The sequence below is a fragment of the Anopheles aquasalis genome, chromosome 2 (genome assembly GCF_943734665.1).
Source record: "Anopheles aquasalis chromosome 2, idAnoAquaMG_Q_19, whole genome shotgun sequence".
Lineage (NCBI taxonomy): Eukaryota > Metazoa > Arthropoda > Insecta > Diptera > Culicidae > Anopheles > Anopheles aquasalis.
In genome coordinates this window covers 22,884,505-22,910,000 of record NC_064877.1, presented here as the reverse complement: position 1 = coordinate 22,910,000, position 25,496 = coordinate 22,884,505, and the positions used below count along the sequence as shown (strand labels likewise).

At 48.7% G+C, this 25,496-nt stretch overlaps 4 protein-coding genes across 10 annotated transcripts in view; 2 read left to right on the top strand and 2 right to left on the bottom strand.

The window, feature by feature from the left end:
- The window catches only part of LOC126574008 (ataxin-2 homolog), a 15,877-nt gene extending 13,608 nt beyond the window's left edge, over positions 1-2,269 (top strand). For all 6 annotated transcript variants that reach the window (XM_050233942.1, XM_050233949.1, XM_050233914.1 and 3 more), the window contains exon 6: positions 1-2,269. This exon is cut by the window's left edge and continues 1,849 nt beyond it. The gene's annotated coding sequence lies outside the window, so the exon portion shown is untranslated.
- Positions 2,270-6,210: 3,941 nt separating this feature from the next.
- On the bottom strand, positions 6,211-17,517 carry LOC126581159 (uncharacterized). Its single transcript, XM_050244637.1, has 6 exons — positions 17,158-17,517; positions 13,797-14,091; positions 9,449-9,664; positions 9,201-9,379; positions 6,841-9,124; positions 6,211-6,770 (listed from the first exon to the last, which is right to left on the bottom strand). The coding sequence occupies exons 2-6, from the start codon at positions 13,903-13,905 to the stop codon at positions 6,523-6,525; spliced, it is 3,036 nt and encodes a 1,011-aa protein (XP_050100594.1). The 5' UTR covers positions 13,906-14,091; positions 17,158-17,517; the 3' UTR covers positions 6,211-6,522.
- Positions 17,518-19,316: 1,799 nt separating this feature from the next.
- Positions 19,317-21,378, top strand: LOC126569157 (uncharacterized). The gene is made up of 5 exons (XM_050226071.1): positions 19,317-19,502; positions 19,765-20,027; positions 20,641-20,788; positions 20,863-21,074; positions 21,160-21,378. The coding sequence occupies exons 1-5, from the start codon at positions 19,447-19,449 to the stop codon at positions 21,291-21,293; spliced, it is 813 nt and encodes a 270-aa protein (XP_050082028.1). The 5' UTR covers positions 19,317-19,446; the 3' UTR covers positions 21,294-21,378.
- A 341-nt stretch (positions 21,379-21,719) lies between these two features.
- LOC126570438 (mitosis initiation protein fs(1)Ya) lies at positions 21,720-25,266 on the bottom strand. Of its 2 annotated transcripts, XM_050228180.1 has the most exons (3): positions 24,317-24,464; positions 24,030-24,251; positions 21,720-23,943 (listed from the first exon to the last, which is right to left on the bottom strand). In XM_050228180.1, exons 1-3 carry the CDS (start codon positions 24,332-24,334, stop codon positions 21,943-21,945), a joined length of 2,241 nt encoding a protein of 746 aa, XP_050084137.1. In that variant the 5' UTR covers positions 24,335-24,464; the 3' UTR covers positions 21,720-21,942. The 2 variants fall into 2 exon arrangements, 1 of the variants encoding a protein (XP_050084137.1); XR_007607839.1 differs by lacking the exon at positions 21,720-23,943 and having other exon boundaries at positions 24,111-24,251; positions 24,317-25,266.
- Between the last annotated feature and the right edge of the window lie 230 nt (positions 25,267-25,496).

The following is a 25,496-nucleotide window of genomic DNA, read 5'->3' as shown; positions in this document are numbered from 1 at the left end:
ACATAATTCATAATTAGATAAATCAAATTTAACTCGAGAATCGAATGAATGAATGAACGGAGGTTTGGGTGCAGCAACGAAAGCGCTAATCCTAGTGTGAATGGTGGACGGATGATCGAGACGTACATACGATGCGGAAGCAAACAACTAAATAGAGAAGAACTCGGATCCAACAAATGCTTCACAGAATGAACGATTGATTGTACAATACTATGGCGTGTCCGAAGCGATAGCGAAGGGAAAACAAGAGAGAGAGCGAGATATCAGAGAGCGGATTCTGAGAACATAGTATCCGAGATCATACGAAGCAATTTGAATGGGATATGAGATAAAGAATGTTGTAAAATATAGTTTAAAAGAAGGTATGCAATTCGTGCCGAGAGAGAAACAGGAGAGTGAGTCGAGTAGTCTAATAAATCTAATTTATTGGAAAAAGCGTGATTAGACAGGAAGCGCAAAAGAGAAAGAGAAAGACAGAGAAGGCACAACGTGATTGTGCTACAATGGCAAATCCTTGAACATACTCGTTACATGCCCAATCATACACCCATACACTTTAAAAGCATCTTGAAAGCCAAATGGAAACCTCGATCTATCGAAGGTATTTTGGCGAAGGATGAAACTGGCAATGATAGCTTAATGCTTCAAGGAAAACAGAAATAGAGTAGCTAGCACCAACGGAAACATAATCGTTGACTGAACTTGAGTAGAAGTGTTAAGCAAGCCCGACCGCTGCTACCCGAATCTGGAAAATGTGGAGTAGAGTCAAGGAGTAGTTGAAAAAAAATAGAGCCGAAACAAAGGAAATCGAAAGGTGAAAACAAACACAATTTAAAAAAACACAGCTCTGGCAATGGTAGACAAGAAGCCAACCAGAAAAGGTGGTGCTATTATAGGAGAACACACAATCACATACAAATGTGGAGAACTTGGAGGAAATCGGGGAAATTAGAAGTAAGCGGTGGGTTTAAAAAATGATCCCTAAAGAAACTAAAATCTCCTTATTGCGATAAGGGTAATTGGAGGAGGGCGATTTTGAATTGATCCGACGATGTAGATGCTGCAGCGAACCGAAACATTGGTGCACCTCCAAAGTAAAGAAAAAAGCACGATGACATGTTAAACATGTTAACAAGGAATCCTTTTGGGTAGAAAGCAATAGTAAAAAATCAATGGAAACGCATCAACAGAACCGATCAGAACACGAACACAAAACACTCTCTCAGATGCAGAAACTGTGCGTAAAAGCTACGCAGCACACTGGAATGACTGACTGCCCAAAGAAGTGCATACGTTACAAAGAGAAGAAACATAGAAACGGATAGGGGAGGCATGGTGAGAGTAAAGGGGAAAAAAACATAGAGGACAAGGAGAGCAAAATGAATAGAACAGCACAGTTGAAGGAAGGAAATAGAATGCGCAACAGCCAAAACACACGAGGCAAGGTGTCAGGGGCACAGAAACCAAAGGTGCGTTGTATGGCGCAGGTTTTCCATCGATTGTTGTGCAAAGCTTGATATGGAAAAGAAGATGGAAAACGAAAGAGAATCATGCATGAGAATTCAAAGCTAGCAAAACAAATTCGAACTTTTTAGTTAGTTATTTCTCCATGTCCTTCGTTTTGTACAATTCGAATAAGCCGTTCATATACACCCTTGCTTTGCCTCTGATTGATAAACGGTTGGGACCGCCGAACGACGAGGATAGTATGGAGATTCTACACGAGGCGAAAAGGCAACGGGGAGAGCGTATGATGGAAACCGTGGTCAAGGCGATAGAAGCAACTTGTGAAGATGGTGTTATGGCGAAACGTGCTCACGAAGGCTGCGGCTCGGAAGGTCGAGTTGTTAATCAGTCTTTTTGTTTCATTTGTTTTTCACTTGGAAGAACTGCATATGAGAAGCAGGAGAGGACGAAGATAGTAAGGCACGGTGACGGAGGCTTTGGGTGCCCTCGGATCGTCGGTTTACGAAGGATGTTGGGAGCGTTTAAGGAATGTTCAAACATCCCTAGCATGCAAAAGACATGTTCACGAACTGAGAGTTTCTGAACAATAACAAGAACCACAACAGCAAACACTAGTACTACACTCACAAACAGCTTGATCCAGGAAGAACCGACGGACTGAGGGTGCGTCTTATGTGACAACGCAGGAAATGGAAATGTTAATGTTTAAATTTTTTCATGTTTATTTGAAAAGAGTGGAAAAACAAGAACAAAACCTTTCAGTTGAAGGAAAAAATAGAAAAAATAATAAAAAAAATGCCAAAAAACCAAAACTGCTTCATCTAAGATAAATCTTTCGACCGAACATGACCGACACGTCATCTTTCGCCATTTTTGCAATGAACGGACGGAACAGTTGTCAGGACTTCTTCCGTTGTACTGGGATATTGGATTTGGAGCCATCGTTTGAACTTCGTTTCATCACACAAGCAATGAGATCACCATTAGAATCATGGGAAAACTCCATCTCTTCCAGCTCGTTCTGTACGCGATGGCGCCATGAGACATCAAACCAATGTTTAGTTTTCGCCCACTTTAAACAACTTAAACAGCTTAAAATCGGAAGCAATCACAGCATATTTTCAATGGCCCAGGGAAAAACCATGGGAAAGATAAACAATCTCGAAATCCATGTCCATCCGCACTCTGCACAAGATACATCATCCCCTCTTCAACACGTTGTTTTCCACCTCGGCCACCGCAACCACAACAAACTGCGCACCATTGAGAGGGTCAGAGGTATCGAGAAGGGAACGTTTACGCAGGGATGATAGGAAAAATATGTTTTATTGCCATTTGATGGGAAAGAGGGAACCATTGCTTCAACAGAGCGGACCCTCTGCTGTTGTCTCTGGTGAACCGGAACCGATCTTCCGGAACCGTTTGGTACGCACGATGATGATGATGATGATGTAACTGGTTTTGTGGTTGTAGGATGCACTCTCGGTGACAACACCCTTGTACGGGAAAGTGCACGCGATACGGACTACCCTCTGCCTTCAGGGGACGATTGACGATGGGTAATTGTAATTAATTGTTTGTCGCTTTCGGATTCGGTCCGGATCGTGGCCCGAGTGCGCACGTTGCGACGGAACGAACACATTTTACAATAATTCACACGGCACGCGCTCATTTACTGCGATTTGCTGTCATTAATGGGGTCGATATGCGTGATTGGCGGCAGCAATCGTCACCAATGCTGAATGGGTCATTATCACAGGCTTGCGGAGACAGGAAGCTATTGCAACCTACAATTTCAGGCTAATGAGTGGCAACAGGGATCAACCGGAGATTTTGAAGGATGTTTTCGTGTAGTAATGACAATTATTTCATCTGATATCGTCTAATTTCTACCTGATTTTTCAAATCTTGTTTGAATCCATATTCTGTTATTGATTGCAATTTTGCCAACACAATCTTTTTGAATTTTTTAGTTGGTCTGAACTTTTTTTTTAAACCTTTTTTTTCTTTAGTAAACTTTGTTTCATTTGCTTCAAAATGTAATTTGCAACTTAATTAACTTCTGCTCTTAACGCAACCTCATTTGAAACATCTATCTACCGTCCATCCGGCTATTTCCTCAGTTTCGTGTATCTGCACCCTTCGCCCTGCTAACTAGGGGTCGGAAATAGTTCCCACACGTTATTATTGCATGTCACGGCGACCCTACCTAATTGAAGTCATCAAAACAAAACTAAAATCCTAAATTCGGTCCCGGAAGGACCTTAGGGCGATAAAGACAGACACGCGGATGAAAGAATGGATTATAGCCATATCGGAATCTGTCATCACCGGTACAAACCCATGGCCAACCAGCTACCATGCACCCCTTTTTGATGTCACAGTTCAGCCCCTTTTGCCGCTCGCCACGGAACATCCAGGAACAACTTGAAGCCGCCACTTTCATCCGTCACTCTAGCCACGCCTCGCCGCAAGCCGCTGGTACAAGCCACCCGCCACTGTCGCCAACAAGCCAACCTTCCAAGGCGTGCTGGCCGGGCGGTTTCAGCCGAGCTCGACGCATCCCGAGCCCGAGAGGTGAGAGATGGTCGATAAATTATGGGGTACTTGAAGAAATTAGCAATGTCAATAGCAGTGAGAGCGGCCGCGTGTACACGACCACGATTCATACGCAAGGACCACGAGCGGTACGCGTGTCCACACTGCTGCTCGATGGCACCATGAATAGCCCTCGCCCAGGATTCAAAGATTTACGGTATTCGCCTCGTTGCCTTGTTAATCGCGGAGGATTTTTATTTTGTAGAAAATTATTTTAAATTTTCTTAGATGATTTCAACGAATTTATACAACAATTTTCTTTATTTATTTATGTTTGGTTTTTCTTATTTTACCTTTTTTTCCATTGTTTAATTGTATGTTAGATCCGCTTTAATTTTTGTACTCTAGCTTCTATTTTTTCAACAATTAAAATTCAGATCGCAAAGATGAGCAAATCGTACGCCATATCATGTGATAAGAACTAGTTTATCTAAAAAATCCTCTTTAATTCTTTTTTCGCAATTTCTTTTCCTATTTTCTTTGATTTTCATTCTGCCACTTGCATTTACGTGCATACTCCAGTTTGTTTGCGAAAGCAACCGATTGCAGCGGTTCAGAAGCACCATTGGAAGCCGGCCGACAATACCTCTGGGTGCCTGGTACTCTGGTGCCATTGAGGCGCACCCAACAATCATCACCCCGTAACCCAACCATCGAGTGACACGTGAGAAGCACGCGACTCCGTCGGCATGCCGCCGGCACACGGCAAATTGTTGTATTTATACGCTCGAGGCGACAAAAGCAGAATGAACGGGACGGAACCGTGCAGGGACTGCGGACAAATCCGCGGTTGGTTCGGCCGGAGGTCCCGATACCTGCCAGAGGCGAGCACTGTTTGCGTTGTGTGAAATCAATTTCCGGAAAACAAGGGCACACTCCACGGAGGGTGATGACAAGGGCCTGGCAGCACCACGGTTCCGGTTCTCTCCCCGCTCGCTCCCTCTTTCATTCCCCTTTGACTGAGGCTGAGGCTGTGTCAGAGACAGGCGGCATGCTCTCCGGAGCAGCTTCAATTGGATTAGGATTTATTTTTATTTGCATTTAATATTATATTTATAATGTTTTTCCATGCACGGTTTGGCACTGGAACTATCAAAGGGATGGAAGGAAGGGAAGAAGGAAAAGGACCCTTTTTTATTCAGGCGAATGGATTTGGGCCACCTACCGGCCACAATATGTTTCCGTGGTTTTAATTGTTAGGCACAACGGAACTGCAGAACGGAGGAGGAGGGCACTTATCCACTGATAATGATGATTTGCGGGTGGTGGGAGCAGCATGCGACTAGAGGGTCCTAAGACTGTTGCCGCCGAACAATGACCGGCAAAGGACTCGGTGTGGCTCGGTGTGGATTAGCTGGCTCGGTCAAAGTAAGCCTTTCTCCATTCGAATGTAAATGAGCTGAAGTCGATGTCGTTGACGGGCTGTTGCTGTCCGATTGGTGAGGAACGATAAACGGCATCCGGTCGCTTGTCAAACCGGTCTACGGATGACTAAGAATAACGTGGGAACATGAGTTTTGGTGGCTCGAAGTCGATCAACTGGAGAGCTACTCCACACAAATCACTTCATCATACGATTACAAATCTTGAAGTAGTTTTTCATCTAAAATGTGCTTCTTATTTAGCACCTGTCCTCCATGTTTTCATACTTTCCAACAGCATAATCTATATTGTTTGCAAAAAAACACCCCCGGGTTAATTGACGTCATCCCCCATTTGGTCCGCATATAGGTGCCACCTGCTCTGACCGAGCATTCCACCCATGGCAGGATGCCAAATTGTGGCGCATGCGGGCTAACTGAACTCTGCCGATACCCCCTTTCGCTGTGGATGTCTGGCGCGTATCGATTTAGCCATCATTTGCAGCATCCTTGAAACTCCACACACCGTAGGGTGCAACCGACACCCAAATAGAGCGCACCGGGGCCCGGGTCTCCATTTGAACCGAGGCACAAACAACAGCGGGTGGTTGCTGCGCCGAATCCGAATCCCTTTCATGGGATTCCGGAGCGCACCGCAGGTTGTCTGGCTGTCGGTCCTGGCTGAAGTGGAATGGCGAATGGGCGTGTCAGAAGCTGATGATTCCGGTCCGTTGCCCTTCTTTGATATTCTATGCTCTATGAAATTCGAAAGAAACGCCGCAAGTTAATTCATTCTGTCGATGACGACTTTATTTCTTATCTTTAAAAGCACGCTTCACGGTTTGTACAGTTGGCTGTGAGGTCTGGAAGTGTGGTTTTGGAGGGGTAGTCAACGGTCTTAAAACTATGCGTACTAAACACTAAAAACTGAGTCATAATGTAACAGGTATCCAAAGGATAAGGCCAGCTGTACAGTCCTTGTACATGGTAATACTAAGCAACGGCTGCTTCCTACGACAACTTCCTATTGTCCGCTTGATGTCCGCTTTCTAAGCGCGACTATATCACAAATCAGCGTTCTATATCTTAGGGCAGCTCACAGTTCTCCCGACAATCGAATCCAGCCCAGCATGCATAGTAGCGCCGTTAGTAATAGCCTGCGGACCGCCGTTTGGCTCAGGCGTGTCGCATCACTACCGAGGTCACCCAGTTCAGGCTTAAAATCGTAGCAGGTTGGGAAGTTGGCCGGTCGGTCCATCATTTCCGACCTATCACCAACCTTCAGCACCAGCGACATTCCAATCTCGGCGTGGAACTCGATGTGGCAGTGGAACAGCCAGTAGCCTGTAAATGGATCAATAAAGGACAATTAGTCAGGATTAGGAAAAAAAGACGTACCACTCCGTGCACCTACCAGGATTGTTGGCGATGAATCGGATGATGGTGTAGCCACCGTCCGGTATCGTGACCGTGTCCTTAATCGGTGCCTTCTTTAACCTTCTCGGCAGCAGACCCTGCTCATCCATCCGCCGAATGTCCTCGATCGTCGTGTTACGCCCTACCCGATCCATGCCCACCACACGGAACGCATGGCCATGCAGATGGAACGGATGGTTAGCATCGAACGTGTACCCTTCATCGATCATCACCATCTCGACGGTCGAATGCAACGGTATCTGCAGCACGTGGCTACACTCGCAGAACTCATTCCGACAATCACGCCCAGCTGCCCGCACTGTCGTCTCGTTACAGAAGCTCGCCTCGTCCAGCAGATCCTTCCCGGGCAGGAACGGTATCGGTGGCATCCGCATCGAGATGTGGTTCAACTGGGGCGTGTACAGACGGTTCGTGTTGTTCACGACCTGCTGGAAACCGTACAGATTCGGCACATGGAAGTGAGGGTTATCCTTGCCGTAAAAATCGTAGTAAACGTAGAACTTGTAATCCGTCTCGTTGCGTAGCAACAACAAGTCTTCCTGCTGCAACGAGTTAGTTTCCGCGATCGTAATCACATTCTCCGCTCCCGGACCGGCGTTCAGTGAGTTTAGCTGCACACCCGGTGCCTCGTAATCGTACGGTGGCCACGATTCGTACTCCTGATCTTCCGGTGCTCCCCGATAACGCAATACAGCGAACTGGTACGCCGACGTAAACCGCTCATCACAGTCCATCAGTCCACGGAAGCGCATCAGATAGTTACCGATCGGTTGGTTGGTCTTGACCACGAAATCGAACCGCTCACCGGCATAGCTTACGAACGATCCCAGATCCTCCACCGGCTGAATACCGAAACCATCCGAAGCGATCACCGTCAGGTTGTGGTTCTCGATGGACAGCTCTACCGGACAGTTTAGGAACTCGGCATTAATCAACCGAAACCGATACCGCTGTCCCTTCTCGACATTGAACACGGTCAATGGGATGTGCTGGGATTCGGGAGCAATCACTGCATTGAAATTGACCGTCCGGGACTGTCGCTTCGTACGGCGATGCAGCACCGTCGGTGGTTTCGGCACAAACTTTAACACATTACCGGCGCTGGTCTGCAATAGCTCTGCATCATCCTCATCGTTACCGACACCAGCGACACTTGCAGTTGTTGTCGTCTCTTCAATCACATCCGTTTCCGTCTCCGGAACAATTGTCGTCGTGATCGGTTCCGTCTCCACCGTACCGCTGGTCGTAGTCGTAAGGGCCACCTTTGCAAACCGCTGGAAATACTTGCCCCGACCGTTAATCAGCAGATTCGGTGGTTTATTGTCCCCAGTCGAGTGATGATGGGAGGCAAACAGTGACACACCCTGCTCGTGGCCCCAATCCTGCACCGTGATCACATGCTCCGGCAGATCCTGATCGTACAGCAGCTCGTGGATATCGTTATCCTTCCGGATGATGAGTGCCCCGAATGCACCATCACCACGCTGCATGCCCGTGTGCGAGTGCCAGAAGTGTGTTCCCGGATTATCGGCCAAAAACGTGTACCGGAAGGTAGTGCCCGGACTAATCGGACACTGCGATACATGCGGCACCCCATCCATGTACGGTGTGCGCCGTTGATGCAGTCCATGCCAGTGGATTGTGGTGCTTTCACCCATCAGATGGTTCTCCACGTCCACCACAATGATATCATTCTCGCACACATCGATCGCCGGTCCCGGCATCATTCGATTAATGACGGCCACATTCCGCCGAACACCATCGCCGGTGATGCAGTGTGGCCGAGCACAGTCCGTGCTGTTGTAGGGACAGTTGTAGCACGCTTTGCTGAGCGTTCGGTACCACTCGAGACGGAAGCGATAGTAGCATGTTTCCGGTTTGCGGCCCAACGTGCACGGCCGTCGACAGGGATGATCGCTGTACGTTTGCTCGTTAAAGTAATCGATCGCTTCACGATCCTCTTCCTCCGCAACAGTACTCTCCTCCTGCCTGCTACTTTCCGTTGTGGTGGTCGTAATGTTGCAAACTCTGCAGCATCCACTCTGGACAATGTTCTGCGGCGGACAACCCGTTACCGTGGGGCACTCCCTGCGGCTTGAGCTGATCGAAAGAAAGCCGTTTTCTTTCTTGCATCGATAGGTGAGACAGCCATCGGCACTCTCCCAGGATTGGCCTTCCTGGTAGAAGTTGTCGTCGAACTTACACTGCGCTTGGACACACTGTGGGCAGCAGTGCTGGTCACTGATCTGTGCTATGAAACCCTATAAATAAATGCGAAAGATAAGCAATACTGTAATGCTGTAGGTATTAGAACCTTCCGGCTAGGCGATGACCTACCTCCGGACAGACCGTATTACATTGTAGTGCGATCGAGTTGATGAATGTTTCGTTCGCCTCGTTACGCAAACATTCGTAGTTTACGCACGTCGTCTCATTCACCATCGTGAACCACTTCTCGCCAACTGGCCGGCTCTCTGGGCTCGCGCCATCGCTTCCAAACACCTCACAGTGATTATCTGTTTGAATGGTACCAAACGGTTAACTTGTTGCCACTGATTGGCGACTAAACGTGGCAGACGACTTACCACAACGTTGCAGCGTACAGCAGCTTCCCTGTACGGTTCTGGGACGGATGGTGCGCGCTGCATCACAAAACTCAATCAACGGTGGGCATACGCTGGTATCGCAGTACAGCCGCATAACCTCGCAGCAGGTGTCCAGCTCACGGCGAATCCTCTGGCCGGGTTCTAGTGAGAGATCCGATACATTGGACAGCGGTTGGCACTTGCTCACATCGCAATCTGTTGTTTTTGAGGAAGAAGCAAACAATCGAGTGTTGAAGTATTAGTAACAACCGTGAAACAAATTATTTCCTATTCCATTTCTCGTAACAAGGCCTTCAACAAGGGGTCACGAGGACGAGGAAACGTAACATTTAAATCCCATCACAGCATGCTAATATCTACGATGTCGCAGTAGGCCCCACACTCAACACGTTGTACGGTGAATTCAAATTAAAGTAATATTCAAGGCAACCATCGTCAAACGGTGTGTCGCCAAGCAACACCACAATCCATTCAAAGCGGACCCAATAGTTAGTGCGTGTGGGATTGTAATATTTTTCAATGTCCGCGATATAGAATTAAGTCGCTCGCGTAAATGATAGCGTACCGATCAGCAATAGTTTTCCTTGAAAGACTGCTGATAATGGTGGTTGGTGAGCTTATTGATATGCATCAAAGCTGTGCATCATTACGCAACCACGCACGGGGCACGGAAATCCGATCGCGTTCCGATCAGCAAAGCTTTATGACATCTGGCCATAGCGCGTTTGCATGCTGTCGTCCGGGGAAGGTGGCACTCCGGTGAAGGTCAGTGTAGTGCCACTCCAGGAAGAGACGACACTGCGTGCCACGAAAATCATAACACCAGACCAGAGCCGCACAGCCTTCAGACGAGGTTGGAGACGTGAGCTGGCGCTATGAACCGTAATCACAAATCGCGCTTACCGCTCATTGCCAACGGCACTGTACTTCCGACCCGCCAGGGACGAGGACGACGCAAAGCAGAACCCAAGCACGCAAGAATGCTTTTTACAGGTGTGCGTTCGCTCGAATGATATCTGTTAACACTACAGGGTACCAATTAATTACCTAACTAATTTTAAGGACCTCACCTCACCCTGCCCTGACACGACCTTGATGAGCGAAATTGTGTGCGATCCGCGAAATCGTAACCACCAGCGAGCATCACGATTAATTACGCGAGCATGCGTGGCTCAATGAAGCAGCTCTGCAGCGCGATCGTTGCCAGTGAGTTGCATCGTTCGCTCGCAAGGCCATCGCAATTCACACTTCATGACTTCATCGGCCAGCTGTTGACGGAAAGTTGAGCGGTGACCATAAACTCCTGAGGGCCGCAGATCGACTTGTCGGTGTACCAGATGCAAATAAGATGCCGGCACGGACGGTGATGTCGGGAATTTAAATCAATCCCGCGATAATATGTATCACTGGTGGGGCAGCTGGTGCGGCCATGCGTACGGATGCACGTGGTGCAAGGTTCCGTTAATGCACTTTTCCATTGCCAGGTGGCGGTGTGACTATGACTGTGAAGCTTACCCCGGTGACAGTCATGGCCCATTACCGGGCTCATTACATTTGTCGCGAATTAACAGCATTGCACTCGTTTGTCACTTCGATTGAAATGGATGGATACAAAGTAATCCGCTAGAAGAAGGTGCGATCGATCGTCATATTGTGATGATGCTTTAAAACGATGAACATTATTGAAGAGATTGATCAGATACTATATGATCGTCTCTCAATTGCTTCCTGATTAAAAACACATTCATTCTAAAAACAATTTGATGAAAGAATTTGCCTAATTTCATCATCTACTCGCGCTACAATCTTTCATCAGAGCACATGTAAGGCAGCGCACAGACGCAAACCGCAATCTACGATCGCTCCAAACCTCGGGTGCCTCGCGGATCACTCGGAACCTCGGCTACAGGGGTCGCTGGTGATAAGCCAACGGCCAACTGTGGGCATCTCCGTAACACCTGGCAGCTAGATTTAAACTCATTCATCAACCAACGGAGCTAACGTTAATCCCGACAGCTTCGCCTTAATAACTCCGCTATTTCCATCACTAAACGTCGATCGGACCGCTACAGCTGGTGCTGCGGCTAGTTACATAAGTTCACACGACCGAATACGTCTCGAGACACTCCCCCCTGGCCAAGGGGGTCTTGTTTCAGCCCCACCACTAGCCACTATCGTGTGCCGTTGATCGTGTTGATCTAATGTGAGCAGCGTCGGTAACATGCACGCATGCACGCACGCACGCATGAGCACGTAGCACCACAAGTAAGTTCGAATCCGGCTAGACCGATACACGGAGTCGCCTCTTCCAGTGACCTTGGCCGTGACCAGAGGCCATACCGCTTGTTGTGCATCGTACGGCTCCATAAGAGCCAGACCGCTAACCTTTACATCCTCAATCTTCGCCCCAAAAGCTCCTCGAGAGACGGCGGGCTCTTGACATCGGAGGCTAATGGATGGTGTGTGCGCTGTCGATGGTCGCTCGTTTATGATCGCAGCCTCGCAGCCCGTTTGGTTCATCCATCATCGACAATAAAACATTTTAATGGCTCCCATGCCGCGCTCGAATAGCAGTGTGTTATTCTTTGTCTCTATCATCTTCGCAATCAAGATGTCCAAGATCAAGATGATTGGACGCGAGATCTACTCAACCGTCCATCCTTTCCCGGTCCCCATACCTATCGATAGAAGCTGCGGGCTGACCTGCCACCGGTCACTCATTAAGGTAGCTATTCTCATTTTTAATGAGACAATAAGGCATGGCATAAATTAATGGCGGTCGCGCGCTCCATGGCAAAAAAGTTGCGAAAAGGATCCTCACCAACAGCCAGGGCCTGCGCACGTGTATCCGGTTGGTGTGAGAAATCAAACTGGCCGCATGGCCGCGTGGCTGAGTGAAGCACCTGGATACTAAAGTGTTCCGTAGAACGCCAACCCACCTACGGTGCTACCGTCCCCACGGCAGTGAAGTGAATGTTTCTAGTGAAACCGGCATCAAACCGGCGGCGCGTGACAAGATGTTTCGCTTTTTAATTCACCCGCCACACCAGAACCAGCACTGCCTGGCCACCCTCGTCGTCGTCGTCGTCGTAGCGTTCCGGAATTAATATCCGGATTCCAACGGCCGGATCGGTGCGGCAGTTTGATCCAATTCACGGCGTTTGGGAAATCCAAATAAATCTTTAAACTGATGACGCCTTCCGTGGTGTGGATAATTGCACGCAATCCCCTATTGCTCGCGGTTCAACGTGTGGTCAGCGGAGGTATTGTGTGTGTTTTTCGAACGATCGATCCATTACGATCAACGTGAGGCGTGTGATTCATGGAAAGTGAGTTTCCGTTGTGAGTCGCTGCGCTATTGGACCGAGAACACTGAAGCTTAGGACGCGGTCTAGTCATGGAGCCGGAGCGAAAGTGGTTTAGGATTCTTCGCCGTGCTCTGTTACGCTTAACGTCGCACAGGTTTTCAAGGCCAAGTCAACCACCGAACACTGGGGTTAGCTCGGTTGAATGTTTCCTCAACTGGCCGGTTGGTATCGGATTAAACTGGTTCGCTACAGTTCCGTTAGCTTGAGGAAATACAAATGCAACGATTACAGTAAGCCGGAGCGACCGACAGAGCGGAATCAAAATCGATCTAAAGACACCACCTGATCTCACGGGATTCCGAAGATCGCATGGGGATATACATTCTGCCTTCTGAGGGAAGTAAACGTAGATCAATCGAAACGAATGACTTGCATTAGGTAAACAGTCGAATCAGGCTCATCTATCTCGGGGAATCCCCTGTGGCCCCCTAATGGAAGAGACAATCAAACAGAATGCCGTCACTCCACGCCGGTGTGTTTGTTCCCGAATCCCGAAATCCCCACCATTTGTGGGACAAAGTGAAATCCCGCGCTGATCTTCATCTCCTGGGCTATCATCCCGCAGTGGTGAAACCAGTTCGTGATCGGGAAAGATGAAGATGAGTCTCCGCGCCTCAGCCTCCAAATTAAGTCTCCCTGGTGGTGGTGGTGGTCCCCCTGACTCTTTCTCTCTCTCTCTCTCTCTCTCTCTCTCTCTCTCTCTCTCTCTCTCTCTCTCTCTCTCTCTCTCCCTCTCTCTTTAGCGTTCTCCCCAAATCCAGTCACATTTTTGCACTTTTTACATCTTGTTGATTTGTGGTTTGTACACCAAAAAACCGTCGCTTGAAATTTCGCGAAAAACCTAAAGTGCATATCACAGCCGCAGCCATTAATCAGCCAAAAACGGTCCGTGGCACGGCAGGTTCGGTCACTTAACGCCTTAACTGGCTCGTCAGATGCACGATCGGTGTAATACTTACCGGGGGTGATCGTTTGGCTAGCATTGGGTGGAACCAGCAGGAGCAGAAGTGCCGTGACAATGACGCCAACCAGGCCACTGGCCACTGGCAATCCGTTGCGTGAAGTCATACTAATGTTATACGTCGATAAAGAGCCGCTACAGTCGAACTGCGGGTACTGTAACGATGGACGATGTGATGGACTTGGACCGCTGACTATATCACCATCCGCAGTAATGATAAAGAGGAATCTGCCAAATCATACTACAGCTCTCTTTTTCTCGCAAAGTCGTCTCACGTTGTTTACGTCGACAATCTGGGGTTTCAGAGAAGAAAAAGAATGACATGAATTGATCGAATTGAACTAATTATTGGACGCATAATGAATATACTGGGGCCGCTATAAATACGACTAGAGATAAGCTGAACCCCCCGGGATCTGAGGCAGCATTCGTGCCAACTTGTGCCATCGTGTGCACGCCAGGTGACAAAGATTCGCGATCATTGATGCTGTGGAACGCACGTTCCCAACGCACGCCACTTCCACTAAACCCTTTATTAACTTGTTCATTCAAAGGTTCTGTACTAACGGAGTAACGGATAATTTCCCACCGGACGGCAGCGTGTCGAATTAACGGTTTTCTCGATGCCGTGGCCCTCCTATCTATCAGCATCACCGATTCACACGATGCTACGCACCTCGCTCCCGTGATCAAAAGGGACTAACGCAGCGTATGTATACTGCTCTTGTACTTCGATACATGTTGCTGCCCATTCAACCAGATAAGAATCTGTGATAGCACCGAGTGGTGTGCCCAGTAGGAGAGAAAAAATGTAAAAAATGTGGAAAGCTCCGTCAGGTGTTTTTACTTGCAAATCACCAGCGCACTTTAGTCAATTCGTTGAGGTAGTTTCGGCATTAAACTGAAGCTACTTCATTGCACCTTTGAAGTGACATGTGCCACTCGTTTTCCACGTGTTTCAAGTGTCGATAACAGCTCGAGTAGCTCGAGTGGCCATCAACTTCATCTTTTTATTATCATCACAACAGCCGGAGTTCGACTTTACCCCGTTGCTGATGATCGAACCATTGTTCGCGATCCCAAGATCGCACTCCTGGTCATTTCGGTGTCAAAGTGCCTAACAGATTTTAGCACCAGCATCTCAAAATCCACCCGATTGATCGACCGGCCGGGCTTACATAAGATTGCATAATGCTATGGCGGGTACTTGACCTAGTCCCACCGTGCACTGTACACCCCTAGGCCATGTGTATGTGGTATGTTGCTTCAGGGTCTGACCGTCATTCTCATCAAGTTCATCAAGCGTCATGCTACTTCATCTCTTCTTATTTTGTCCCATCATCATCATCATCGTCACCACGGTCATCAGTACTATAGCACCAGTACGGCAAGAGGGAGTCGCACACGTTATCGCACGAAATTAAAACATTCAAACAGGTTCCCGTTGTCGCGTAATCACACTCTTTACGAGTCAACCTTTTTCGTTGCCCAAATTGCCTTCTTTGTACCCGGCACAGAGCACCACCAGAATAGTGGGTGGATTGGAATCAGAGTTCGGATGCAGAGAGAGAGAGAAAGAGAGCAGTGCTCATGTGTGTCCTTCAGTGACCATTGTAATGGGCGGGTGTTTATCCGGCGCCTGTTCAGGCAACTATCGAAAGCCTTCACACGGAAGGCTCGCCTCGCTTACACGCCGGTTAACGAGTTGTCATCACTGGAACGATCCGACTACCGGTGATCGGTAGCGGATGCGGAGGGGCAGAAATTATGACACCCTCGTCCAACCAGATGCGAGATATGTTTTTACTGGCTCTTGTCCTCTCCCCGGTTCGTATTTAATATGCAGCGACAGATTGAATAACTTTTTTTGGCTCTAGTTTAAACAGTCGATTAGAGCTCGTTTTAGCTGGCAACCGAGAGGCCCTGGCTGCATCGATCGATCGATCGCTTCGAATCGTAAAACAGTTATTCATTGGCGTTTTAGTGGCGCCCCTGGAGGGATTCCACCACGAACCTTCACCACTTGATATACATTTTGGGGTTTCGTCACACATTGTTCGCTGCGAGTCTATTGCTTGCCTAGCTCGCCGGCAAAGCAAACACATTTCGGTTCGTCTTGTACGCAAACCGTTTGTTGGTGGTATCGCCGCTCACTATTTGCAACATAGCGACTCGCTGCTGTGTATACCGAGGGTTCATCGCTATTGTACCAACAACAACTCCGTGGCCTCAACCCCACGCCATGCCACACCAGGGCTGTTTGCAGATTAGTTCAACAGCAGCATCTGCTTATTATCCATCGCTACCATAACGAGGCGGAAAAATGGTCAACAGTGGCCTGCTGCTGCTGTGCTGCACTGTGCGGAAAACGGATGACTTTGGTCGCGCGATCGAGTCGCCTTCGATGACGACCAGCGCCTCCTTCCGGTTCCGGTTCGGGCGGTACATCGATAAGCAGCACCAGTCACCAGCTCTCAAACCAAGTCGCTTCTTGATGGCGAATTGGCTACAAATTGTCGTCGCCTGTGCTCGTCACAGTGTTTATAATGAACGCTTTGCTTACTCTTCCGGCAACGATTCCGGCCAATTGTAGCGAACCATTTCGAACCGAGCGACCATCCACAGTGGTTGGTTGAATCATGAGAAAATATTTCAAAAATGTCCAACGTGCACCTCCCCGTCGATGGCGTCCAGCCGGCTCCAGACGACAGCGCGGCTTTAACAAGAGCACCCACAACCGCAAGTTCCAACAAACACTATTTTTATCTTAATCTCTGCGCTTCGCGATTCCTAACATTGCTGGACAAATATAGGGCTGACGGAGACGACCAACGGACGGGGCGCTAGACGCTACGTGACGATCGTTGCGTCGGTGGTTGGCTTCCCACAAGGGTTTCGAACCTCCGGAGCAACACGTGGAATTCATGCAATCATGTGTGTTTGCTCCACAACACCCCTCAATGCTCTTATCATATTACAATTGCTTCTCCAGATGTGCTTCCCATTGATGCTGGCCGTGTTTTGGCCAGAACGGAAGTAAGAACAGCCTCCATTCTTACCTATACAATGTATAGGTCAATAGGACTGGACGTTTCCGAAGCAATTAGCGCAGATCCCGTGGCACGATCTCGCGGCACTTGAAACTATCCCCGACGACAGTGTAATCCTCGCGCAAACGGAACCTAAGCGTCTTATCAGCAGCTCGATAATGGTGACAGGGACCGGGACCGTGGGGAGATCAAGAGTCTGTCTTCACTTTCCGGCGCGGTTGTTTGGCTTATGACAGACCAAAAGAACCAGCCGCATCCATCATCTGCGCGCGCGTGTAGATATGCACCCCATGACGTCGGGAACCGTACCTCGTTTACCTCCTTTACGGCAGCTGAATCACGTGCACATTACGGACTACTGAACTGACGACTGCCTAAACTGTCGAGTTGTGCTGCTTCTTCTATCCTGTAGAGCACCAGCACGCACTTTTGCACATTTGCCAAGACGCAACCACTTTGCAATTGGAGAAGCCGTTCCGTTTTCGGAAACCTGCTCGTCCGGAATGCCGTCACTGTGTTCTCGTACCCCACGTTTCACAATAACTCGCTGCAGGACTATGGTGACTGGAGCAAAACGACGCCAACCTGCTGAATGTATTTTTTAGGATGAGACCGTATGATGTGCCACTCTTCACTTTGCTGCGGACGGAACCCAGCGAAGGACGAGCGTCCGCGATCGACTGAGCGGGCGATCTGCGCGAGCCAACGGTTTTAATACACCTGCCCCAACGAGCAACCAAGCCGTGACGTCATAGTGGGCGAACACAATCGCACGGCAAGCCTCTGCGCCGCCTGCGCGCATATGTCGTCATCGCGACCAGCGCGTATTATGTGTGCTAGAAGCTTTACGTTCTCTCTGGCCGTCCGACGGAGGTGTGCGCGCATCGTGGGTTTGAAAGCTCGCAACTCGCGACGCGGGTATTCCCGTTCGTGTGATGGAGGCGCGGATCCAGTGCAAGAATCGCGCTTGCTGCTGTTTAACGGAACTGAACTGGAATGGAACTGGTTTCGGGAAGGTGGTCTTCCTCGTGTGATTCATTTCCGGACGATGCGTAAAGAACCATATCAACGATTGAATGTTGACGCACTGACACCGGTTGGGATTTTTCTTCGCCTTAAGATCATTGGGATTTTTCTTCCTCTAATCAGATTAATTAAATGGCTGAAGTATGCTGGTGTGCTATCTTGTGGGTTTTTAAAGTCATTCTTATGTTGAATTTTGATGATTTGCGTGCCGAGAGGCATGTTTGAAAAGAGAATGACAAACGCAACGGTCGATTATAATTGTATATTAATCTATTTTGTACATCAGGTGGGGTTTCCATCCAGAAGCATTTCCATGAGGTGTGAAAAAATTAAGATTTATTATGCTTAGATACTTTATTCATTTTTTTATAAATGAAATTGTTATGTTGCAAAGCAAATCAAGTAGTACTTAGAATATTCGATTTATAACACCGACAAGGAATGTACAATAACTATCCAGAGATGAGAAAACAACAACACAATGTGCATTACGAAATACAAAATGCAAACGCATCCAACGAACTACAAGCGGAGCATAATCATTTTACTTGGAAAAAATACGCAATTACGGGGTTGCGCCATATCCTGTTTAATATCGATTGAATCGCACGAATAGAACGAAAGCACTTTTGCAACACATGGGAAAAATCGTCGATTTAGTTTGCTCTTAGGGCTACCAGTTTACACAGGCTACAATGTAGAGACTGTTCATTTGAACATTTCCTCACATAAGTAAATCATACATTTCAATTTAATAAATAGCTATCATAAACCATATAATCACATTCACATTCTGGAGGATTTCAAAGGAATTTGGGCAAGAATGTTACAAATTTCATCTGCATTCGGCCAAGAAATAAGCGGATTCCGCTCCTCTGTAGTCTGTAATCTGGTTTTTGATACACCACTAAACTCTTTCGTTGAGGTTCTACTTTGTTATATATTCATAGTGGCTCATTCGGTTGCTATGCGCATTTCTATAAAAAGCAAAGCAGTAATGTGCAATAACTAGTTTATATTTTGCAGTTCTGAATAGAGTTTACAAAGGTTCATACGCAACATCATTGGCAAGTGCTCCGTTTTCGCATTACTGGGGACTAGAATTGGCCTTACGCCACGGTTATTACTAAAGTAAATTACATAAAAACACAAAATCGCATAACCTGCAGATGCTTTAAACGGTGCCATTGAAGCGAATTGTGTGTCTGGGTTGATCTAGGGGGAAACTTTTTTTCCCATCGAAAGGAACCCTCTTCCGATGCAGAAGTCAGCCATTTCGACGTCAAAAGGGAGGAGCTACAATCCGGGTGCAAGCAGCAAACATGCGCATAAGCAGCATCCCTGGAGGAGGGTTGGCGAACGTTCTGCTCATCCCTTGAAGGATACACTCCCGTTGGCCTATATAAGAGCACCGCACACACGGGTTATCCTTTGCAGTTCCATTGCAAACGACAAACAGTGAGGAAGTTGAACGAAGTGACCGACTGAAGTTCCGGTCCTTGGTCCTCTGTAATCCCGGTGCATCCCGATTGTGTGCGCGTGAAATAAAGGACTCTCTCTCTCAGCCAAAGCATGGATAAGATCTGCCGTTCCCAGCTGCCGGATTCATCCTCATCGCCACCGCTCAGGTTGACACTGGACCGTTGACCGTAGTGCACCTACTCTGTGTTCCTTGTTCCGTTCCCGAGTCGTTTCTTTCGAAACGAAACAACCCAGTTCCCGATTCCCGAAATCCTTGGGCTGTGATTGTACTTCCCGAAGCAAGCTTCCGTCGTGGTCCAAACCATCGGGTTCACCTAGGATTGTTTTCCGCTTTTTCCTTCTTCATTTTGCTGCGATGGATGTGCTGACGGCGTTCGGGACATCGGATTACGACAATCCTGTGTACAGTGGTATCCATGGGTTCCACAGCTTCGATGATGAGCTAATTGCCGATCTGCCATCGTGCGTCTATGCAACGCATCATCATCATCCGCTCGGAAGTATTCCTGGGAATAATGGGAGTGGTTCCGTTGGAGTTGGCGGCACCAGCACGGCCCAATCTGGCCACAGTGGCCACAGCAGTAACAGCAACAACAATAGCAGCGGTAGTCCTCCAAACTTGAGGCTTAACACAAACAGCTTGCGACAGATGCAGTATCTGCACCCGAATGGTAAGTAAGCATATAATCTTCCTTGCAGTTTAATTCTGTGGTTCGGTAGTCCAGGTTAGTGTGCAACGAGGAAAACCACTAGTTTTCTGCTAAGAAGTGGTTTAACAAAAGCTAAAAATAATACCCCTCGAACCGCTGCCCATTCAATAGGGCATGTTACGGTTTCGATGGACTCGTGTCCATAATTTAAATCGATAAAACGATACGGACCGAACACTATAACACGCACCATAAGGTTATTTAACGGAGTTTTATTGAAACCATCCTAGCGGAACGAACGTGACGAGCGGAATGCACCACCGGCGTGATTGGTTGCTAATCATACTAACCAATTTAACGCCGTCCTCCCTGCAGCTGTAAAACGGTGGTAGCTCTCTCAACCTCTACTACCTTCAAAGAACAACCGCAGTACCCGGAAGAACGATTGACCGCACTATTGGACGCTCAGCTGAGCAGCTAAGCATCCAGATCCGATTAAAATGTAGCTTAGTTTTATTACTTTCGACCGTGACTGATACCACCAATGGATGGAGCATCACTGACCTCTCCGCGCTCTAGTGCCATTACAGTAGGTGACCTTAATGCTTATCCTCACCTTCTGTTATCCCCGCAGAATGTCTCGACTCGTCAACACCGCCGAGTCCTTCGCTATCTACCACCATGAGCAGCCATCCGTACAATCCGCCACCGTACAAGATGCAACGCCAGCAGCAGACCAGTGTCCGCGAACGGAAGCGCATGATGCGTTCGGCGCCGAATGGGTAAGTGGATGCCCTCGTGTTAGCAAGGTGCGATTGAACAATGTTTGACATTCAAATCGGTCTACCGTTAACAGCAGTATCAACTCAGCGTTCGATGAGCTGCGGGTACACGTGCCCACGTTCCCGTACGAGAAACGGCTCAGCAAGATCGACACCCTACGGTTGGCGATCGCCTACATTGCACTGTTGCGCGAAGTTCTGGAGGCAGATTACGATCCGCTGACTTACGTGGAAAAGTGTCTCCGAGGAGAAATCAAGGCGGATCGTGCCCACTGGAATACAAGCGGTTCGTACACTACCAGACGGTTCTGTCCGCTTCCTGGGGAATCGTGGAATCTATTGTAGCTTCATTGTCCGTTTCAATCCGACAGATCTTACTGCCCGGCTATCGTGGATCAACTGGGAAAACTTAGGTGTCCATCCGGGCCGCCGCACCATACTGACGTCGCTAGCGTTGGGCTCTTCGGAGAGTCTCGGTTGTGGACCGCCACCACACTTGATTTAAATGCTTCCGCGAGGCGAGCCTTTTCCTGGTGATCGCCGTTGGATGTCTTCCGTTCGTTGCTAGTCCTATCCAAGATAAGTAGATTGTATTGCACGTTTGTGTTTGCGTATCTTTCGAATAAAGCTATAATCCGGAGAAAAAATAAAACTTCTCAATCGAGACACACATAGAGGACAGCTTACTTCCTAAGGCCAAGAGCCACAGCTCCGGACGACTGGTAGCGCGGAGAATTTTCTTTCTTAAAGGATCCGATTCCGTATATCCCCGATCCGTTGATACCGTAAGCTGCGGATCGATGTGAAGGTGATTTTTTTTTAAAAAGAGATCAACCATATATCTCGTGAGCAAGCTGTTTCTCACTTCTCACTTTGCAGGCGGAATTCTAAAGTCCTGCATGCTCTCGGTACGAAAATGTAAAGAAAATCGTTGGAGGCATTTATAAACCGCTTTTATTTCCATCTTATCAAATCTAGCAATGATGGCACGTTAAAAATTACAATCTTCCCTTAAACATAATGCACCGACAAACACGGAAGACCATTGCGGGGTATTCGACGTATGACAATCTTCGTTTCGGTGGTCCACGTCGGACACAGACTATCTATCGGAAGAGCAAGATTCCTAGCATGATTATGAATGGTGATACGTTTCAGTTGCTGCCACTATCGTCACTTCCATGTCGCAGCCGACGGATGGGCTGGCGAGCCTGGATACGCTTCCGTTTGGCGGCTGGACTATAGGTCACCTTCGTCACCGATGGCAGCATCGGCGGGGCACCGTACGCGGATCGGGCGGCATACACCGATGTAGCTCGTTTTCGCTTCTTGCAGTTTGAGGCAGCAGCAACGCGATACTCGTCCGAACCGGAGGATGATGTTCGCCGTACTGCACCACCACCATGTTCACCGGTGTAGCGTGTCTTGAGATAATCGGCCAAGGACATGGCACGTCGTACGATCCCTCCACCGACAGACTGTGCAGATGATTCGGCAGCGGGTTGTGGCGATTCCTCTTGCAGCACGTCACTACGCGATGCAAGACGAATGACGTTCGAAACTATTGACCAAAGTCGGCTGCCACCACCACCAACGGGACCAGCCATTTTTCCAGCTCCCATCTCGTATTCCTTATGGCTTCCTGCCTTCTCCTTTGGAACATTCTGCTCCGTTGAAGCAGAGAAAACTTCATCAGCGTTGGCTTCGCTTGCTGGATCCATCGGCGACGATGTTGCTTGGAAGGTATTGCCGAGACCAACCGCTGAACAGCTATAGCTCCGCATCGGTGGCACCACCGCACACGGTGTACCCCAAACGTCCTCTTCATCCGCCTCCTGCTCCGTATTATTTTTATCAGCCTGCGCTGCTGTGCTAATACCGTGGAAGGAGATCACCTTTTTAAGCAGTGTTCCAGACGTTTTTGGGGTTCGCTCGTAGCTACGGTTGACCGGCTGCCCTATGCCAAGCTTCCAATTGTTTTCTTGATTTTCTCGTTCGGCTGCCGTCGTTTCGTCCGCCGCGCGTAACGATTCTAGATCGCGATGCGTTTCATAGTACTCGGTTTCGTTCTCATTATCCGGATGCTGCACATCGTTTACGGCGCTGACGATGGAGGGTTGCACCGTGGTCATGGACTTGGCCCGTGTTTCCTTTCCACCCCGTTTCATGACAGGCGTTGTACGAAGATCTAATGGATCGGGTACCGGAGAGGCGATCGTACTGTTGTTGCTGCTGCTGCTATCGTTGCCCACACTGCTAATCGACGAGCTGAAGCTCATTTTGCGCTGCGTTCCTGGCTGTAGCATCTTCGAGTACGCACCGAGCTGCTGATATTGCTGCTGGCGGGTGTGTTGGGTGTGCTGAGCGATCGCCCGCTGGATGCTCTTCGACATAACCTGCCGTAACGGTGTGGCTGCTGCCTTTGATTGATTGCGAATAATTGCGCGAACCTTGTGAAAGTCTTCCGCTGGGCTTGGTTCGGCTACTACGATCTCTGGTGCCGGTGGCTGTGATGGTGCTGACATCGGTGGCGGAGAACAGATATCATCCGCCCGACTATCCGTATCACTGCCGCTGCTACAGTGTATGCTCGACATTTGGCCCAAGGTCGCCGTAAACGAATCATTCGACAACTTCATCGATGGTAGTATCTGCCACTGGTACATCGGTGTAGAGGTGCTGCGAACAAGTTTAGATCGTTTCCCCGGCGCATCAGCCACACGATTGCCTTCCAGCGTTGAACTATTGTTATTTGCCGTGGTCGAGAGGAGACTATCGAAACTTTGGCGGCTTTTGCGCTTCCAGCGAAGGTTAATTTTGGTCAGAGGTGTTAGCAGAGCTTCATCTACCTCTTCACCAGTCTCCTGCTGGGGCTCGGGAACTGGATACAGATCGCCCGATGGCGGGATGCTTCTCCGTTTCTGAGGCCGCTGCTTAGGTTCTGTCACGGCCGGCACAATGACAGCGATCCCTTTATCAACATTTTCCTTCTCTTCATCATCATCCACCGTTCTGCGACGAGCCGGCACTGGTATCGTGGCAACTTCCTGCTGACTTTCAAGCAAACATCCACCCTGCTTTTCAGCTGCGGCTGCGGTCGGACAAAATTGAAAGCATTTGCCGATCTTGTGAAAGTCATCCGGCGAAAGAAAAAGCTACAAAAATAAAGAAAAAGAAAAAGAAAGAACATACAGTATAGTCATGAATGCACACAGGAACGGTTCCATTAGATCGGTCTTACCTGCGTACAGCTGTTACAACGCAGCGGCAAGTGCTCCTTAAAAACGTGCGCGAGCAGTAGGTTATTCGGTGAAATGACTGTGTCTCTACGCAACGGGAATGGACGGTTGTTGCAAATGTAGCAAATTTTGCGTATCATGGCCATCTCAGGATGGGTGCCATCTTCGTGCTTAATGCGGCACTTGGCACAGCAAAACACCAGATCACAGGTTCGGCATTTAACCTGCGTAATTACGAAACAGAAGTGAACAGCTAGTCGGAATCCACGTTCCGGAATTTGTACCTTACCTCAGCTGAGATAATCATTCTGAAATCAGGCGTTGGTCGATCAGCGAAAGTAAGATGCCCGTATCGTAGAACCGCGAACACACTCTAGACACGCTTCGCCGCCATCCTGCTGGCCGCCGCAATAATGGCCGATCGTCGGCGCTGTTTAACACCTACACTACTAACCACAGGACGAGCTTCGGCCCTTGGCTCTTGCTTGGCCTCTTGCTGTGGCTTTGGTTTCGGTTTCGATCGAACGGCCTTCGTACGGTATCGCACCTCCGATCGTCGCTGGGCTAGTTTGGCACGCACTTCCTCCACCGTTTCACGCTCGGGTGCGTACGAGATGTGTAGAAGGCCACCGTAGAAGTTGTGTGCATCCAGCGTACGCTTCGCACGCCGGGCCTTTTCAAGCTTCTTGAAGCACACGTGAAAAACGTCCGTGAACGGTTCGAGCGCTAGTGGGTCCGCTTCCTGATCTTGGTCACCGGTGTGCTGCTGCTGCCAAGCTGCGGTAACGTTCTCAACCCTTTCCACCGGCCCAATCCGGCTAAACGCCTGGCGCACTTCACGCTGAAGCTCGATCTGGGGAACGCCGAACACGAGCAGGTGCCGCGATTCGTTGGCTACCGAGTAGGCACGGACGGCGGTCAATTGTCGCGAGCGACGGTACAGTGGCCGGTTTTCACAATACTTTCGGCGTACGTGATGATCGTCAGCAGGATACTGGACAGAATGTCCCTCGTTACTACTCATGCCGTACGCAATGCCTCTCTCCGCGAGTTTTGCAGGTCGAGCGAACCTTTTTCTTCGCCTACTACAATATTGCGGTGCAGGGACGGATTTGGTTTGTTTACCCCGTTGACAAACCACATTTTCTCCTGTTAAGGCTGCTGTTGTGGCCAGAAACAAACCCTATGAACGACCTGGACCAAATTCGGTATACTTTTCACGCCGCATTACTGCAAGCAAACATTCAAATGGACGCTCATTTTGGTCCATTGCCTTCAGCAGCCGTGCCGATTTCGGAAAAAGGTGGAAATTGTGGTTTTCTATTGTTCTATTGTTCCGTTGTTCCAAATCTGGGTAAGCAAATTGATTCTACTTAGCCGAATGGTGGAATGATTGATTTTTGCATTCCCTTTAAAGGCGTGTGAGCAGTGTGTGAGGAACGCTATTTAGGACGAACACCCAACATGGC